The 17,840-nt window shown below is 52.7% G+C and overlaps 2 protein-coding genes across 5 annotated transcripts; one reads left to right on the forward strand and one right to left on the reverse strand.

The window, feature by feature from the left end:
* The first annotated feature begins 21 nt into the window (after window positions 1-21).
* Window positions 22-5,188, forward strand: PRR29 (proline rich 29). 4 transcript variants are annotated; one of them, XR_006728893.1, is made up of 8 exons: window positions 25-173; window positions 458-536; window positions 713-819; window positions 1,961-2,202; window positions 2,363-2,433; window positions 2,624-2,803; window positions 2,934-3,068; window positions 3,478-5,188. XR_006728893.1 is itself a non-coding variant. In XM_045525817.1 (6 exons), exons 1-6 carry the CDS (start codon window positions 54-56, stop codon window positions 2,650-2,652), a joined length of 648 nt encoding a protein of 215 aa, XP_045381773.1. In that variant the 5' UTR covers window positions 25-53; the 3' UTR covers window positions 2,653-5,188. The 4 variants fall into 4 exon arrangements, 1 of the variants encoding a protein (XP_045381773.1); XR_006728894.1 differs by having other exon boundaries at window positions 22-173; window positions 1,961-2,106; window positions 2,624-3,068; XR_006728892.1 differs by having other exon boundaries at window positions 2,624-3,068.
* On the reverse strand, window positions 3,451-17,343 carry ICAM2 (intercellular adhesion molecule 2). Its single transcript, XM_045525816.1, has 5 exons — window positions 17,233-17,343; window positions 7,963-8,066; window positions 6,021-6,284; window positions 4,482-4,802; window positions 3,451-3,788 (listed from the first exon to the last, which is right to left on the reverse strand). Exons 1-5 carry the CDS (start codon window positions 17,325-17,327, stop codon window positions 3,601-3,603), a joined length of 972 nt encoding a protein of 323 aa, XP_045381772.1. The 5' UTR covers window positions 17,328-17,343; the 3' UTR covers window positions 3,451-3,600.
* Between the last annotated feature and the right edge of the window lie 497 nt (window positions 17,344-17,840).

Here is a 17,840-nt window from a genome sequence, read left to right on the forward strand (position 1 = left end):
GGGGGTGGGGGCTGGGGTGAGGGAGGGGCTGCGATGTGGGGCGGGCCTCGCGCATGCGTGTGAAAATATTTCGGCGTCCCTGGCGTCGCCAAGGTAACCTTGACCCGCCTGGCATGGCCTCTGAGACTGGCGGGAGCTGGGGTCGCTCCCCACCTCAGAGTGCAGCCCCGACGGTGAGGGCTGAGCCGGGGAGCAGAGCCGTTCTGGGGGGACGGCGGAGTGGGGAGCGGACCCGGGACGGGCTGGACCCTGCAGGGCGATGGGGCGGCGGGGAGGAGAGAGACCTTAGACCCAGAGGAGGCGGCTCGACCGGGAGGGAGCGGGGAGGCCGTGGGGGCGGAGGAGAGCCCGGCCCTGCAGGGTTAGGGAGGTGACTCGCGGGGAGGGGGTTGGGGCTCGCGACGTGCCCCCAGTCCTTCCCGCCTGGCCTGGCTGAGTCCTCCCCCACACGCCCCAGCCCTGGGTGACCGTCCTGCAGCCCCTCACGTGGGCCGTCCCACCTCCGCCCTCGCAGCAGCCGGGTCGCGTGAAGGAAGGTGAGACTCCGGGGTCACCCCCGCAACCCCCTCTGCCCCACACATTCTCTCGGCGTCCCCTCCCCGCCGTTCCGCGCCCCCGGGGCTGGGCGTCGGGGAAGAGGCCTGGGGACGGGGCAGGGGTGGCAGCGGGGAGGGGAGCCCCGGCATGGGCTTGCGGAACCCGCGTCCCCTAGATCTGCTGGAGCTGATGATGCTGCAGAACGCGCAGATGCACCAGCTGCTGCTGAGCCGCTTGGTGGCCGGGGCGCTGAACCCCTGGCCTGTCCCGCCCAGCCCGCAGGTGCGTGGGGGTGGGGCCACAGTTGTCGCTCCCCTGTGGCTCCATGGGTGGGGAAACACCTGGAGTCCCCCCCTTGATGAAAACGACTGGGTGAGCGAGGAGCAGGAAGGCTGCCACTCCTCTCTGGCCGGGGCTGTTTGGCGTCTATTACGTATCAAGCAGTATGAGGCCCATGTCAGCCTCCATGGGGGACAGGGTGGTCCCCAGGCCTAGACCGCCCAGGTCTTGCTTTCAAGGTTTCCCTGCAGCGCATCCCGCACTGGGCTTCAGGCCCCAGGAGCGCAGGCACCATTGGACCTGGTGGATCATAAGTGCCTGGGCTCCGCGCCTGACACTTTTTAGACTCAGTTGATATTTGCTGAACAAGAGAATGAATAAATGAGTGGTTGTAACTACACAGCAAGCTGTGGAGAGGTACAAAGGGCAGTGCACACTTGGCTGGGGGTTGGGGAAAGGCTCCTTGGAGGAGCAGGGGCCTTAGAAAGCCAGGCAGGGTTTTGACCCTCGGAGGAGGCAAGAGGTGTGTCCACCCTCCAGGCTGGCAGGGCAGAGTCAGGAGCCAGGGTGGGGGAAATTGTGAGCTGGTGCGTATGCTGAGCCTCACTCAGCCAGCGCTGGGTGTCCTGAGAGGGCAGGAGAAGCGAGGGCTGGGTGGAGGGAGGATGCTAGCCAGCTGGGCGGCAGCGGAGAGGGCCTCAGAGCGTCCAGGCACAGGGACACCCTGAGGAGCTGCTGCCGCCCCTCAGCCCCAGGCCCCCAGGGGGCCCTCAGGGTTAGCACCCACCTCACTGATGGGGCACAGGTGGGCCCAGGGGCTGGGGGTGAGGCCAGGGGCAGCTCAGTGGACTCCTGGCCGCAGCTCTGAAGCACATCTGGAGTCTTCCAGTCCCTGCTCTGCCACTTATTAGCTGGGTGACCTCAGATAAGTTGCTCAACCTCGTTGAGCCTCAGTTTTCCCACCTACAAAGTAAGGAATAAATGTCTCCAAAATGCCTTGCTTGCATGTAGTAAATGCTCAATAAACACAGGCCACTGTTATGTTGTATGTCTGGAGGAAGTCACTTAGGGGGTGGAGGAGTAGGTGTAGGGCCAGCCTGGTCCTGTACCCTCATTTCTCCTCCCCATTTTGCACAATCCCCAGGTCTACCTGGAGGGTCGCCAGGAGGAGTCAGAGGAGTCGGAGGAATCGGAGGAGGAGGAGGAGGAGACGATGACGGAAGGGCCTTTGGTGTTTCACCACCACTACCTGCCCTGCCTGGTGCCCTCCCCAGGCCCCCTGCTGCCCTGGTCAGCCCCTTTCCTCCTGCCTCCCCCATGTCAGCCCCACTTGCAGGATGTGCCCAGGATCCAGCACCAGCCTCCTGCCTCCAGGAAAAGGGAGGCGTAAGTGAGGCTGGGGGCTCTGGGTGCTGCCAGGTTTCTGCTTGGGGGCTGGGCTGGAAGAGCTGCCCAGGGGCTGGTGGTGGGGTGGAGATTGTTGTGGGTGATACCAGAGCCACCCCTGGGCTTCTGATGGGTCTTTCTTTTCTCTTCTCCTTCTCAGGAGAGCTGTGCCCCCACCTCCACCCCCCAGTGCCACAGGGACTGTGGGTGCCGATGTACCCCCAGCTTCAGGTAGGGCTGGGTGGGTGGGCAGTGGGGCTCCGGCCTTGCGGGGATCAGGAGGGCCATATGCCCTGTGGCAGGGGGAGGGGGGGGTTCCTACTGTCACTGCTGTGAGCAACTGTCCTGTCCCCTTCCCTTTTCCTCCTTGGGGTCCACTGAGGCAAGAGGGAGTCAAGATGAGGGTGTGCTGTCTCCCCAGATTACTATGATGCCGAGAGCCTGCTGTGAGGACAGACGCCAGCCTGGCGACCCACACCATCTTCATCATAGGGCTGGAAACAGCCCCGGAGCCCCAACCTGCCCCTCTATTGTCGACCCCTCTGTGCCTTTGGCGGGCAGCCCCTCTCGCTCCCTCAACCCCATCCAGGCCCTCTTCTGGGTGAATCCTCTCCCCACCCCGCTGAGATCCTGAACCGGCCTGATCTCTGCTCTGGAGTTAGAGCTCCTAGAGCACCGTGAGGCCCTGGCAGCCACGCAGGCCTGACTCTGCCCTACTGTTTCCTGCCTAGACCAGACTCCCCTGCACCACTTCCTTCACCCCTCTCCCTGGGACGACAGGGTCTCCTTTGGCCTAGTAATGGAGCAGAGCGGAGAGAAGAGGAGGGGACGGCGTCTGTTTTCCACAGCTCTGAAGTCCCTGTGAGGTGGACAGAGGGGCCCAGAGTGGTGGGGGGAGGCCTGAGTGGGCAGGGCCCTGGAGCCCAGCAGGTTCCCTGGGGGCCCCGCCCTCACCCCAGGAAGCTGGCTTTGTTGGCAGAGAGGTCAGAGCTGTGTCCTGCTCTGACCAGGAGTGGCCTAGGTCCTAGAGGGCCAGGAGGGAACAGAGTGTCCTCTGTCCCGCCGCCCAGGGTGTGTTTCCCCCACCCTCCCTTGGTAGGAATTAGTCACTCAGGGCCGGATGAGGGTGGGTGTCTGGTGCCTGGGCTGGAAGGAGCCTGAGGGAGACACTGGGGGAGAGAAGTCCACCCCGGTGGGTTCCCCTTCCTGCTGCGTGTTGCCCCAGGAGGAGACATTGAGGGCACAGTGTTAAGTCCAGGTGTTTGTTGTGTTCAGGCTAGAAAAGGAAGCGTCCCCAGAGTCCTCTGCTGCTTGTCATAGTCCTTCAGGCGGGGCTGGACCACAAGCCCGAGGTGCCACTCTGAGTTCCAGTGACCACCATGGCGGTGGCCACGCCACTCATGCAGGCTGTGCCCGGAAGGCCCGTTGCAGCCTCACCCAGGAAGCGTGAACCCCGTAGGTGCCAGTCCGCCTCTGCCGCCAGCGCTGGCTGAAGGCAAAGCAGAGCAGGATGGACGCCACAAACAGGAACAGCAGTACCGACACAGCTGCAATGATGACGGGCATCTGGCTGTCCTGCATGGGCTCTGGGGAGGGAAGAGGCAGTGGTCCTAGACGTCCTGTGGTGCCAGGGCCCAAGGGGAGGGGAGGCCCACCCATCCCCACCCACTCGTCCATCCTGCAGGCACCTTGGGTTGCAGAGATGAGTGGCAAATGGAGTCTGCCCCAAAAGTGTTATCTGGGAGAAAGCCAGACCTCTGTGAGACTGGAGGGCAGATATCCCCCTGCCAGTAGCCCCTGGAACCAGCACGTGGTTGCTGGACACCATGGCCTGGAGGGTGGCACGATCCAGGCTGAGCCCCTCCTCGGGCAGAGCTGAGTGAGCTTCACGCCAAGCTCCCTGAAGGCAGGGAATGCCTTGGCCACCCAGAGTCACTGAACAGCAGAGTTCTGGGGACCTTAGGGGTCAGTCAGGACAGCCTTCTCATTGTAGGGAAGAGCTAAGGCCAGAGAGAGCAGGTGGACTCTGTCAAGGTCATGAAGCTTGCTAAGGGCCAAGCGACTAGTTGAGCTCTCCTGACCTCGGAAACAGCCGAGGTCCAAGCTGGGGACTTGGCCAGAGCTTCAGGGCAGGGAGGGTAAGAGGGAGGCCTGGAAGAAGTGTGGGTCCTGGGCGTTTGCATCCCAAGCCAGCAAGAGTGGGCTCCGGAGTGTTCCTCCCCCAAGGGGCTGAAAGTGAGGGCCCTCTCTCTCCCCCGTGTCACTGGGGCCCTCCTCACCGTAGACCTTGAGCATCTGGGGATCTGAGATGCTGCTAAAGACGCTGCCACCGCGAGACTCCAGGTCCAGCTTAGCCAGGCAGGAGAAGTTGTAGTGTTTGTCCTCCCTGTGGGCTGTGCTGTTGAATGTGGCTATGGCCTCCTGGGGAGCAGGATTTTCCCTCCCAAAGGTCTGGGTGTGCAAGGTCTCATTGCCACGGAGCAGGGAGAGGGTGAGGCTCTCAAGCGGCTCCACGGCAGGCACCGTGCACTCCATGGTGAAGGGCTTGCCCACGGCCACCCAGCTGGGCTGCAGCTTCAGCGTGACCTGCTTTGGAGGCTCTGCAGGGGACAAAGGAGGGAGGTCTGGTCAGGATGGGGGTGCATGCAGTCCCCGCAGGCCCCACCTGGCGAGGGCCATCTCCTATCACTGCGGTGTTCCAGGTCCCTGGCTGGACTTGTTGGGGAGGCAGTGGCCTGGGGCCGGGGCTCTTGTGTGTAAGGGGAGGAGGAAGGGAGCAGTTCAGGGTGAAGGGCGGGCTGCGTGGTACTTTCACAGATGTCATGGTTTCAAGAATGGACAGGACGGGGGTTGTCAAGGGTTTACAAAGAGCAGGTCCGGAAATTGTACAGCCACCTGGAAAGATATAAAAGTTTGGGTCTGTCTCCCTCTCCTCCAGAAATTAAATACAAATTTCAAAAATTAAACAATTGGATAATTATCTTGAGAGAGGCTTGGAAGAGAGTGCTCATTGAAACGGGGCACTCGAGGGACTGAACTGTGAGTCTCCACACCTAAGAGGCGGGGGCCGGAGCCAGGCCTGCCTTGGTTCTCCAGGGTCAGGTTCACGGCCACCACGATTCCTCACCTATTAAACAGGGCTCTTGGGGGTACCCCGGGATCCCTTTTGAACTAGAATACCTGGTTGCCTCTGCTCACCCCCCACCCTCACCCAGGAGAATATGTTGGATTTAGGACATCCTTCTTCTGGTCCTCTGATGCTGGCGATGAGGAGGACCTAAGTGACACCCTCGGAGCCAAGATGTTGAGAGAATCGTGTCCCCAGTGGAAGGTTTTCATGGCTCATGGGCAGGTGTGTGTGTAGTGGTCACACATGTGCCCTGGGCCCCTCAGGGGAAGGTATAGATACCAGGAGGTACCTCAGCCTTCTCTTCCTGAGGTGAAGGGGCCCAGCTCTCTTGGGGTACCCCCACTTTGGGCATGGGACGTGGGGTGCTCCAGCGACTGAGCTGGGAGGAGGCTATTAAGGCTGTGTTAGGAAATGGCTTTGGATGTGGGTGAGCCTTGGTTAGAGTGTCCTCCCCTGAGCGAGACTCGAACTCTGGGCTGCCTGCTTCTGAGAGACCAGCAAGCTCAAGGCGACCTGCCAAGGGTATGAGCAGGTTCCCAGCCCACTGGCCTGGTTTTGTCACCCCTGGAGCTCAGGGAGGCAGGGCCGTGAGGAGTGCCCAGGGGCAGTCACAGAGTAGCTTTGGGTACTGCAGTAGATGCAGGCTCTGCCCTGGGGGACAGCAGGGCCCTGCGGCACAGCCACTCACTGTACACGGTGATGTTGAGAACTTCATGCTGCAGGTTCCCGGAGCAGCTGAAGTAGCAGTGCAGGACCATGTTCTGGGAGATGTTTGAGACCAAGTAGGACTTCCACTGAGGTCCTTGGGCCAGTAGAGTCTTATTTAGGGAGGTCTCCAGACCACCCCTTTCAGGCTGGTCACAGTTGGTGCTGCAGTTGATTTCCCGGTACTCTTCGGGCTCAACCAACAGCGTCTCCGGCCTTATGTATATCTCAAACGCCTCACCAGCCCCTGGAAGACCAGAAACATGGAGCAGTGGACATCCCTGCTGCCCTGCCCGTGGAGTTGTCTGCTGCTGGCAGTCAAGGCTCAGGGGCCTAGGAAGAAAGGCCATGGTCGGCCCCTTCTTCTCCTTCCCCCTTGTCAGGCCTCACCGCCCCACGCCCCACCGCAGGACCCCAGACCGAGGAGGCTGCCTCCCGCTGTCCCCGGCCCTTCTGCCCGGCAGCCCAGATCGGCCTTCCTCCTGCTCCTGTCCCATCTCCATAGAGAGGGATCCTGCTCGACCTTTGAGGTCAGCCTGAATGTCCCCTCCCCCCCACAGGCCTGTGTCCCCTGTGGCCCTCCCTCCTTTCCTTCCTTCCACACGCAACTTTGGGACGCCTGCTGTGCAGGCCCTGGGTGTGCAGCAGTGGTCAAAGCAGACCAAACCCTGCCCCACCAGAGCTCCTGTCCTAGTGAGGGCGGCCGACAGTAAACAATGAACAGGACAGCCAGCCAGGCCGGTGGCGGTTAGTGCCAGAAAGGGGCAGGGAGTGGGGTCCAGTGCCATTTTAATGGCTGTGCTCAGCAAAGGCCTCACCCTGACATGTGGGCAAAGACACGAAGGGGGTGGTGAGCCCTGCAGATATTGGGGGGCAGTGACCCACAGAAAGGGAACCGCCAGGGCAAAGACCCCCAGTTGGGAATATGCTTGGTGTGCAGGAGCGACGAGGAGGTCAGGATGGCTCACTCTTGAGGAGGAAGGCAGGGGAGAAAGGTAACAGTATCACCTCGAAATGGTTATATTCATGCTGACGCGCCCTCAGACATCGTGCAGCTTCTAGAAGGCAGGGTCCTGGTTTTGCGTGTTTCCCTTTCAGCTTAGCACAATGCCCTGTGCATGGCAGACACCCAGGGAGAGTCTGATGCATGAAGACCGAGCCCTCAGTGCCCACCTGCACTCAGCGATGACCAGGAAGTGCTCGATCCCGGCCAGCTGGGCCCAGCCTGTGTCCTGGGCTCCCACCTCACCCGCAGGTCCCTGCCACCCCCCGCTCTCAGCTAGTGGCATATAATGAAGTGGCAAGAGAGGGCCTCTGTGGTGGGCAGCACTGGATTTGAATCAGAGTTTGCCGTGTACCAGTGGTGTGGCCTGGGGCAAGGTGCTTTCTTGCTCTTTAAAGAGCCCAGGTTTCTTCACCTGTCAAGTGGGCTAAGGGTTGTCATGAGGGTTCACTGAGACGGTGCTAGAAAAGCACCTGGCAGGTTGTTGGAGACACAGGGTACTCAGCACATGGTGGCATTTTCCTTCCTCATTCCCTTGACTCACTGAAAGCGGTTTCATTTTCACTTTGACTGCAGCCAGGTCATGGCCCCTGCCATCCCCAGGGCCCCTCTTGAAGACCAGCTGGGCACATGCCCTTGTCTTCCCTTGGACCCCAGCATCCCTTCACCTCCCGAGGACCCCAGCCAGCTCCCATCCGCATGCCACAAAGCCCTGGGGCCTATTCAGCCTGGTGTTCAAAAGGCCAGGCCCCCCAACCACTACCCAGGGGCCACAGGGACCAGAAGCCAGGCTGGCACAGGATCCTGTACCCATGGCAAGGTGGCCCCCGTGTGCAAAGCCTCAGCAACTTTAGGGGAGTGGGGCACCCACACTCTCTGGGCTGGCATGGGCCAAGTCAGGACCGCCAGGCACCTGGCTTACCTGGGCAGCAGAGCAGGGCGAGGAGGGTGGCGGGCAGGCCCCAGCAACCAAAAGGGGCCATCTCTGGCGTTGTCCGCGGGCCCTGGGAAGTGGCCGAGGGCTGCCTGGAGGGAGACGGAGGGCTCGGGTTAGGGTGTGGTGACCTGGAGCCACAGCCCAAATCCCCAGCGTTCCGTGAGCTGATGACTGCATTTCCTCTCATTATCTGAGTGGTCTTTGGGAAGCCACGTGTGCTGGCCAGCTCCCACCCGGGCCTCCAAGAATCCAGGCGGAGGAAGCCAGCAGCAGCTGATAAGCGGGGCATACCCCACCCTCCCGGCCTGCTCCCTGTGCAGGGGCGGGGCAGGTGGTGGGTGCGCACGTGTGGACAGGCATGTGCGTGTGCGTGTGCGTGTGCGTGTGTGTGTGTGTGTGAGTATTGTGTGTGCACACGGGATTCAGTGTGCTGAATGTGCACAGGGGAGAAGGAGTACTATGAGCCCCAGATCTGGGGAACCCCAATCCCACAGGATACATTGTTGGAGTCACCTTGGGGAACAGAATATCCAAAGTCAGAACCCGGTCAGGACATGTAGTCACCATAGCAAAGCGACAGAGACCTCGGTTTTTCTAAGGAAACCTGGACAGGAATTTGAGGTTTTCCTGCTAAATGCCCAGCACAAGCCTGGTTAGATTGAAACCTCCACTCAGTTTTCAACCTAAACTTGACCCTGACTCAGTTGATTCCAGGCCAAGAATTCTGGGCCCAGAGCCTCAGGGAATGCACCCCATACCAGTCCCCAGCAACCCAGGCACAGACAGAGAATGGGGGTCCGTGTGGCTGCAGCTCCATTTCCTGAGCCTGCGTGGTGGTGTTCCCCAGCCTTCTCCCCCGCCCCCAAGGGGGCCCCCTTGGTCTGGGAGGGCCAGGACCTGAGAGTTTTGGTTTATTTCTAGGGAGGCGGCTTTGTCACCTGTTAAACAGAGAGTGGGTGAGAGAGGGATTTTGAGGCCGGGAGGGTCTTCCAGGTGGCTTTGATCCCCACACATCCAGACTTGTAATCCCAGGGCCGCCTAAGCTCCCCCACGACCAGCAGGGGAAAGGCAGGTCTCCGTGCTTTCTCGGGGAAGCCCCTCACGGCGCTTGGGAGGGCAGGGTGAGGTCTTGCCCTCCCCTCACTGCTGAGGCCAAAGCCTGTCACTGCTGTGCTGGTGGTCAAGTGCTGCCATTGTCAGCCCGGATCCAGGGAAGTCCCTGGACAGGGCTACTGGACTTGGGAATGGTGCCAGGCTTGGCAGAGAGAAGAGGAAATAAGAGGGCAGAGCTGTGACCCCAGCCTAGAAGCATCTGTGCCCACGTGGGGCTGGCAAGGTGCCGAGAGCAGAAAACACTCCTCCAGCTCAAGCTAGGGGCTGAGGGGGTGGCCCCGGGGCTTGGACAAGGGGGTGTTATTGTGGTGAAGACTCTGTGGCCACCATGGGGTCAGAATAATAATAATAATAATAGTGAACAATTACTACAGGTCAGACACTGTTATAAGCACCCTACAAATATTAACTATTAATAATCCCCTAACTATATGAAGTAGGTACTGTTACTGCCCTCATCTTACAGGTGGGGAAACTGAGGTACAGCAAGATTAAATGACTTGTCTAAGGTCACATACTTAGGAGAGAACGAAGTCACTGTGAGAACCAGCCCTGGTGACTGATGGAGAGAAGAGGCAAGTGACAGCCCGTCCGAGTGGCACGAGAGGAGGATTGTTAGGGGCCAGATTCCCAGGAGACCCTCTGGAGGGAAATGCAAGACAGCAGAAGGCCAGAGAAAATTTCTAGGGCCTCCCTTGCCATGAGGGGGTGGGGGAAGGTGGGGTGATCCATGCCTGGAGAGCTCCAATCAGCTTCTGGAAGGGACAGTGTCTGGGAATCCTACCTGCAGGAAGGCCAGCAGGGCCAGCCTGACTCCCTCCCGACAAGTGTCCTAGGGGCAGCCCCGCTCCCACCCCACGGCCTCCTCCCACCCCTGCTGGGCATGGCCAGGCTCCCGTCGGTCTGTGGTCTGTGCGTTAGAAATGTTTCCTGCGTTCTAACAGTTTGCCCGTCCATCTCCCTCCCTCCCCACTGGCCTGTCAGCCACGAGGGCAGACGCTGAATCTCATGCACTGCTGAGTACACCTAGGGTAGGACGCTGCCTGAACACAGCAGGTGCTTCGTAGCTGTTGAATTGGTAGGTGGATGGAGGGACAGATGGATTAGTGAATGAATGAAAGAAATAGTCTGTCTTGGTGAACAACCCAAACAAACTTGGATGAAGCCTTCCTTTTAGGTCCTGGGCATCTATTATTCTTGTTCACTCAGTGTATCTTTCTCCTCCTACTGCTAACATCTCTGCCCATCTCCAGGCCACAGGGCTGGCCGCACAACATGGCCAAGGCTAATCATGGCAGCTTACTCCTTGAGGATGGGCACTTGGAGTTAAGCCAGGGCAGAGGTTTGTCTGGGAGTTTCTGAACCAGAGCTGCTAGGAACAAGCTCTCCCCTTTCTGGTCCTAACACTGGGTGCACATGAGTCAAGAGATAAGTGTCGATGAGGATGTGGAGAAAAGGGAACCTTTGCACACGGTTGGTGGGAATGGAACTTAGTATAATCATTATGGAAAATAGAATGGAGGTTCCTCAAAAATTAAAAATAGAACCACCTTATGATCCAGCAATTCCACTGCTGGGTATATATGTAATTAGTATGGTAAAGATGTACCTGCACTCCCGGGCTTATTGCAAAAGCCAAGATATGGAATCAACCTAAGTGCCCATCAGTGGCTGAATAGGTAAAGAAAATGTGGCATATATACACAGTGGCATACTATTCAGCCTTAAAAAAGAAGAAGATCCTGTCATTTTCAACAATATGGATGAACCTAGAGGACAGTATGTTAAGTGAAAACAGCCAGGCATAGAAAAAAAGTACTACATGATCTCACTTGTATGTGGAATCTAAAAAAGTCAAACCTGTGGAAAGCAGAGAGTAGGATGGTGGTTCCCAGGGACAGAGGGGAGGGGAGGGAATGGGGAGAGTTTGGTCCAAGGATAAAAACTTTCAGTTAAAAGAAATACGTTCAAGGGATCTATTGCACAACATGGCAACTATAGTTAATAACATTGCATTCATTGTGTACTTGAAAAATAAAAGAGTAGATTTTAAGTGTTCTCACCACACAAAATGATAACCCGGCAAGATAATGTGTATGTTAATCAGCTCAATTTAGCCATTCCACAGTGTATACATATTCCAAAACATCACGCATATCTAAATATACACTGTCAGCTCTCCAGATCCGCGCATGGGTTTTGCATCTGTGAATTCGACCAACTATGAATTGACAATATTTGGGGGAAAAATTCCATAAAGTTTCAAAAAGCAAAAGCTGAATTTGCTGCATACCAAGTACTATGTTGAATCCATATGAATGAAGTGGTGGGGAGCATTGTGTGAGGTGTTACCAGTGATCTAGAGATGATTTAAAGTATACGGGGGGATGTGCGTAGGTTATATGCAAACACTACACCATTTTATATAAGGGACTTGAGCATCCCCGGATTTTGGTATCCATGGGGGGGCCCTGAACCCAATCTCCCATGGAGACTGAGGGGTAAACTGTACGATTCTTGTCAGTTTAAAAAAATGTTATATGAGCTTGGTAAAATTTCAAGGAAGACTGGTAGAAATAATTGTATATGAATTCTAAACCACAAGAGAAGGTTTAAATGGTATAAACACAACCAAAACAACCCTCAAGTCAGTTTTTAAAAGAAACTAAATAAGGAGTAAAGCATAGAAAAAGTGGAACAAATGCAATATTTTAAAAGATGGTATTAAAAATTCCAAAGTGGCCGGGCCCGGTGGCTCACGCCTGTAATCCTAGCACTCTGGGAGGCCGAGGCGGGTGGATCGCTCGAGGTCAGGAGTTTGAGACCAGCCTGAGCGAGACCCCGTCTCTACTAAAAATAGAAATAAATTATCTGGCCAACTAAAAATATATATACAAAAAAAAAATTAGCCGGGCATGGTGGTGCATGCCTGTAGTCCCAGCTACTGGGGAGGCTGAGGCAGTAGGATCGCTTAAGCCCAGGAGTTTGAGGTTGCTGTGAGCTAGGCTGACGCCACGGCACTCACTCTAGCCCGGGCAACAGAGCGAGACTCTGTCTCAAAAAAAAAAAAAAAGAAAAAGAATGACAAAGTAAATCCAAAAGTGATACAAAAGGGAACAGAGTAAGAGCAGGAATCGATCAAACAAAGAAAGTAAACAAATAACAAGGTAAACCCAAAATGAAAAAAAATAGGATAATAAAGATAAGACTCGGCCAGGCTCACGCCTGTAATCCTACTGCTTTGGGAAGTGGAGGCTGGAGGATCACTTAAGACCTGGAGTTTGAAACCAGCCTGGGCAATATAGTGAGACCCTGTCTCTACAAAACAATAAAAATGTAGCTGGAAGTGGTGGCGGGTGCCTGTAGTCACAGCTGCTTGGGAGGCTCAGCTTGAGCCTGGGAGTTGGAGGCTGTAGTAGGCTTTGATGACACCTCGGCACTCCAGCCTGGGCGACAGAGGGAGACCCTGTCTCCAAAAAGAATAAATACATTTATTTTATTTATCTTTAAAAAGAGCAGAAATCAATAAAATGGAAAAGCAAACGTGGTAGGGAAGATCAATAAAACAAAAAGTTCTTTGAAAAAAAAACCTAATAGAATGGGCAAGTCTCTGGCAAAATCTATTCAGAAACAAAAAGAAGGCACAAGTAAACATCAGTAGGAATGAAAATGGAGACATAACCACAAGATTACAAAGAAGATTACACAAATTCAGAGAAACAGAAAGTAGAATGGTAGTTGCCAGGGGCTGGGGGGAGGGGAAATGAGAGTTGTTTAATGGGTATAGAGTTTCCATTTTGCAAGATGAGAAGGTTCCAGAGATGGGTTGCAAAACAACGTAACATGCTTAACATTACTGAACTGTACATTTAAAAATAGTTAAGATGGTACATTTTTTGTTATGTGTATTTTACCACGATTAAAAATAAAAATAAAAAAGACTATAAAGAATTTAGCCACAAAAAAGGAAACAAAGTAGACCAAATCTTAGAAAAATATAACTTACCAAACTTAAGAAGACATCACAAGCCTGAGTGGTTCTATAACTATTATACTAAATAAATTGAATTAGAAATTTAAAATCTTCCCACAAGGAAAGAATACATATCCAGACAGTTTTATAGAAGTTCAAGTAGAGGTAATTCTCTAAAAAAAAAAATTTTTTTTTTTGAGATGGGAGTCTATGTTCCCCAGGCTGCCCTTGAGCTCCTGGGTTCAAGAGAGCCTCCTGCCTCAGCCTCCCGAGTTGCTGGGACTACAGGTGCACGCCACTGCATCCGGCTGGTAATCCCAATTTTATAAAAACTCTTTCTGAGAATGGAAAAAGTGGGAACACTCTCTAACTCTTTCTAGCAGGCCAGTGTGACCTTAATATCTAAAACAGACAAGTACAGGACAAGAAAGGAAAATTAGAGGCCAGTTTCACTTGTGAATATAAATGTAACAATTGTAAGAAAAATACTAGTAAATCAAATCCGGCAGTGTATAAAAAATACAAGACATCACATTCGAGTGGGGTTTATCTCAGGTATGCAAGGGTGGTTCAACAATAGAAGAAAAGCCTATGAAAGTTATTTATCATGTTGGCAATAGCACACTTTGGTGCTCTGTGTTTCCTCACTTCTGCCCTCCTCTGATTTTGCTGTATGTACAGTGGGTCATTTTGTGCAAGCCCAGACTCCCCTTAGGCTGCCAGTGTCCCCCTTCAAGCATATATACCACATTTCTTTTTGCTTTTTGTCTCTGGGTCTTCTTCAATGCTCTAGGAGCAATTTATTTGCCTGCTAGTGAGTCCCAGAAGTCTGGGAGTGTTAAGGTCCCTAAGATGCAACCCTCACCCAGTGGAGGACAGAAGCCAGTAGATACATGTCCCAGCCTCCTTCTTCCCAGTGGGCAACTCTGGGAGGCTCCCTGCAGGCTCATCTGAGGACCAACAGGATGGGCTGCCTTTGCCTGGAGCTGCAATGTCAGTCGTGCTCCTTGAAATGGGCTTTTCCTCCTTTCCTGTCTCCTTCTCCCTGTTCCTCCACTTCCTGCTTGCTGAAATCACCTCTCAAATAACCTGTCTGAATCCAAGTCCTTGTTCCAGGCTCTGCTTTGAAGGAGTCCAAACTAAAAACTTACATTAATGGATTTAGGAAGAAAAAATATCTGATTATCTCGACAGATCCAGAAGAAAAAAGAAATTGATGACATTCAACACCCTTTATGATAAAAGCTCCTAGCAAATTAGAAGGAAACTTCCTTAACCTGATAAAGAAAACCGACATAAAACTTATATATTATTTTTAATGAGTAAATCTTAGGGAATTTCCTTTAAAATAAAGATCAGACAAGGATGCCCATGATCTCTGATCCTATTTAACACTGCAAATGTCTTCCTACACATTGCAGTAAGATTAAAAAAAGAAGAAAGAAAGAAAAGAAAAGAAGAAAAAATGAGCAAAACCATTTCATATGACTGCTTAGGTACAAAATCCAAAATATTCATCAGGTAAATGTTTCAAAATAATAAGAGATTTTAGCAAGGCAACTAGCTATACAATCAATATCCAAAAATAATTTGCCTTTGTATATATTAGTAACACACAAAAATATAATTTTAAAAACACACCATTTACAACAATCAACAAAAAGTAGAGGCATAAATCTAGAAAAACCTAGAACTATAAAACCTATAGTAAGAAAATTATAAAACTTTATAGAAAGACATTAAAAACAGTCTAAATGAGAACCCAATGTTCTGAGACAGGAGATTCAATATTTTAAAGATGTAAATTCTTCCCTAAGATCTACAGATTCAATGTAATTCCAATGAATCCCAATAGGGTTGTTCATGGAAATTGAAAGCTGATCTTAAAGTTTATATGGAAGAGCAAAAGGACCAAAACACCCCTATAGAAGAAGAATAAGGTAACAGATTTGCTTTACTAGATATTAAGGCTTTCTATAAAATATGGTATTAGTGCAGGCATAAGCAAATCAACTGATAGAATGAACAGAATAAAAAGCCTAGAAATAGACCTATGCTTGTATGAAACTTTGATCCATGACATAGGTGGCATTGCAGATCACAGGACGGAACAAGAGTCTATTAAGTGATGCTGAAGAGAAAAATATCCCTACCCACACCAAACGCAGAAATCAATTCCATTTAGACTAAGGATTTATATGTGAAAGGAGACTCTAAAAACTCTTTTAAGAAAATATAGAAGAGGCAAGACTTTATAGTCAGGGAAAGATTTTAAGCAAGATCTCAAAATGGTCAATCATAAAATAAACAAATTGATGACTTTGATTACATGAAGGACACAAAAAAACATTTAAAAGAAAAGGAAACATGTCTAAACAAATCCAGGGAAATTAAAATTAAAACCACAATGGGATACCATTTTGTATCTACCCGATTGGCAAAAGTTAAAAAAATCTGACAAGGCCAATTGTTGGAGAGATGGTAGGTCTATAGGAACTCTTGTAATTGCTGGCAGAGTACATATTGGTCCTCCAGGAAACAATTAGGCATTATTTTGTAAAGCTGAATATTCTTATACCCTATAACCCACACTTCCATTCTTAGATGTATACCCTAGGAAAACTGTCACACTCAGAACCAGCAGACATGTCTTGTTAAGTTTACTATCTGTTTGATCCGCGGCAAGTAACTTAATCTCCCTGTGCCTCAATTTCCTCATCTGTAAAATGAGATTAATAATAATATCTTGGCCAGGCGCAGTGGGTCACGCCTGTAATCCTAGCACTCTGGGAGGCCGAGGCGGGAGGATCCAGAGGTCCCAGAGACCACTCTGGGAGGTCTCAGGAGTTCGAGACCAGCCTGAGCAAGAGCAAGACCCCGTCTTTACTAAAAATAGAAAGAAATTAGCTGGACAACTAAAAATATATAGAAAATATTAGCTAGGCATGGTGGCACATGCCTGTAGTCCCAGCTACTTGGGAGGCTGAGGCAAGAGGATCACTTGAGCCCAGGAATTTGAGGTTGCTGTGAGCTGGGCTGACGCCATGGCACTCACTCTAGCCTGGGCAACAAAGCGAGACTCTGTCTCAAAAAAAAAAAAAAAAAAATAATAATAATAATAATAATATCTTTCTCCTAGGGTTGTTGTACAGATTAAACAAATTAAAGGAGTTAACATTTTAAAGTATTTAGAACAGTGCCTAGCACAATAAATGCTATATAACTGTTTCATAAAATAAAAATAAATTGGCATAGCTGGGCGTGGTGGCACACACCTATAATCCCAGGTGGGAGGCTGAGGCAGGCGGATCGCTTGAGCCTAGGAGTTCAAATTCACAGTGAGCTGTGATCACACCTGTGAACAGCCTCTGCACTCCAGCCTGGGCAACATAGTGAGACCCTTTCTAAATAAATAAGTAGGCATGCATATGTGACAAAGCGCTTTAAAAAATAATCAAGAGAACAATAAACACAAAACTCCAGAGGGTGATTATGTCTGGGTGGGACTTACAGGCACGAAGCAGGTAAGTAGATAAGGATTTGCAGTTGAGTGACAGTCCATCCTTCAGCAGCAGCTGCAGGAGCGTTTGCTATATTACTGTGTAGTACTGGGGACATGTATGTTACATACACTTTTTTAGGTGTTACACGGTGCATTTTCCAAAAAGAAAACAAAGTGCAAAGGGAAATTCCTACATGTCTAGAAAGAAGAGGCTTCCTGGGAATGTGAGCCACAGGTGGGGAGAGACCCCTCTAGCTGAGGCAGGAAGGGTTGCCCTGAATGAGATCCACCAAGGACCCAGGATGCCTACCCCGGAGGAAGGGGATGTCCCTAAGCAGCAGCTCCCATGGCGCATGGGGGCCCACAGATACAGAGACAGCCCCACATTTCTAAATCGCTCGCCCGGATGGCAGAGCAGGAGAGGAAGGGGAGAAGGACGACCAAAGACAGGGAACAACCGCAAAGGTGGGCCCCGGGACTCAGAGAGAGACCCGCAGGACAGGAGCTTCCCATAGCGTGGAACATGGAGCCAGAGGAACTCCGGTGCTTACTAAGGGGAAACTGAGGCCCAGAGAGGGGAAGGGACTAGAACTCAGGCCTTGACACTGTCCAAAAGGCATTCCACGCTGCCAGGCTCTGTGGAGGGAAAGGGAGACCTCAGACTTACCCCCGTGGGCTCGGACGGGGCGGCTCCAGGGCGGCAGCTGCGGGCAGGACAGCGGTGATGAGGCCCGTTTGTCGCAGCTGCCGCTGGTTTAGCATCTGTCATCCAGGCCTCTCCCTCAGCAACGCACGCCCTCCCCCGGCAGTCACGTGCTTCCTGTGCCCGGCTCCCACCGCGAACTAACTTCGTCTTAGCTCCACACCCTTTGTCTGAAAAAAACGGTGGTGAAATACACATAATGAAATTCTCCATTTTAATCATTTTGAAAGGAGAAGTTCAGTGGCGTCAAGTACGTCCACACGGTCCTGCCACCCCGTCACCACCCATCTCCAGAACGCGTGACCTCCCCAGACTCCAGCTCCCGACCCAGGGAACACTAACGCCCCTTCCCTCCCCACCCCTGCCCCCCGCAGCCCCCCCGCAGCCCCCCACGGCCCCTACTCCGTTTTCTGCTCCTGAGTCTGACCCCTCCAGGAACCTCAGCCAGGGGGAACCATGCAGTACTGTCCTTTTGTGTCCCATTTCACTCAGCACAGTGTCTTCAGGGCTCATCCATGACATAGCGGGTGTCAGACTTTCATGCCTTTTTACAGCAGAACATTCCATCGTAC

This window comes from Lemur catta, chromosome 15 (genome assembly GCF_020740605.2).
Source record: "Lemur catta isolate mLemCat1 chromosome 15, mLemCat1.pri, whole genome shotgun sequence".
Classification (NCBI taxonomy): domain Eukaryota; kingdom Metazoa; phylum Chordata; class Mammalia; order Primates; family Lemuridae; genus Lemur; species Lemur catta.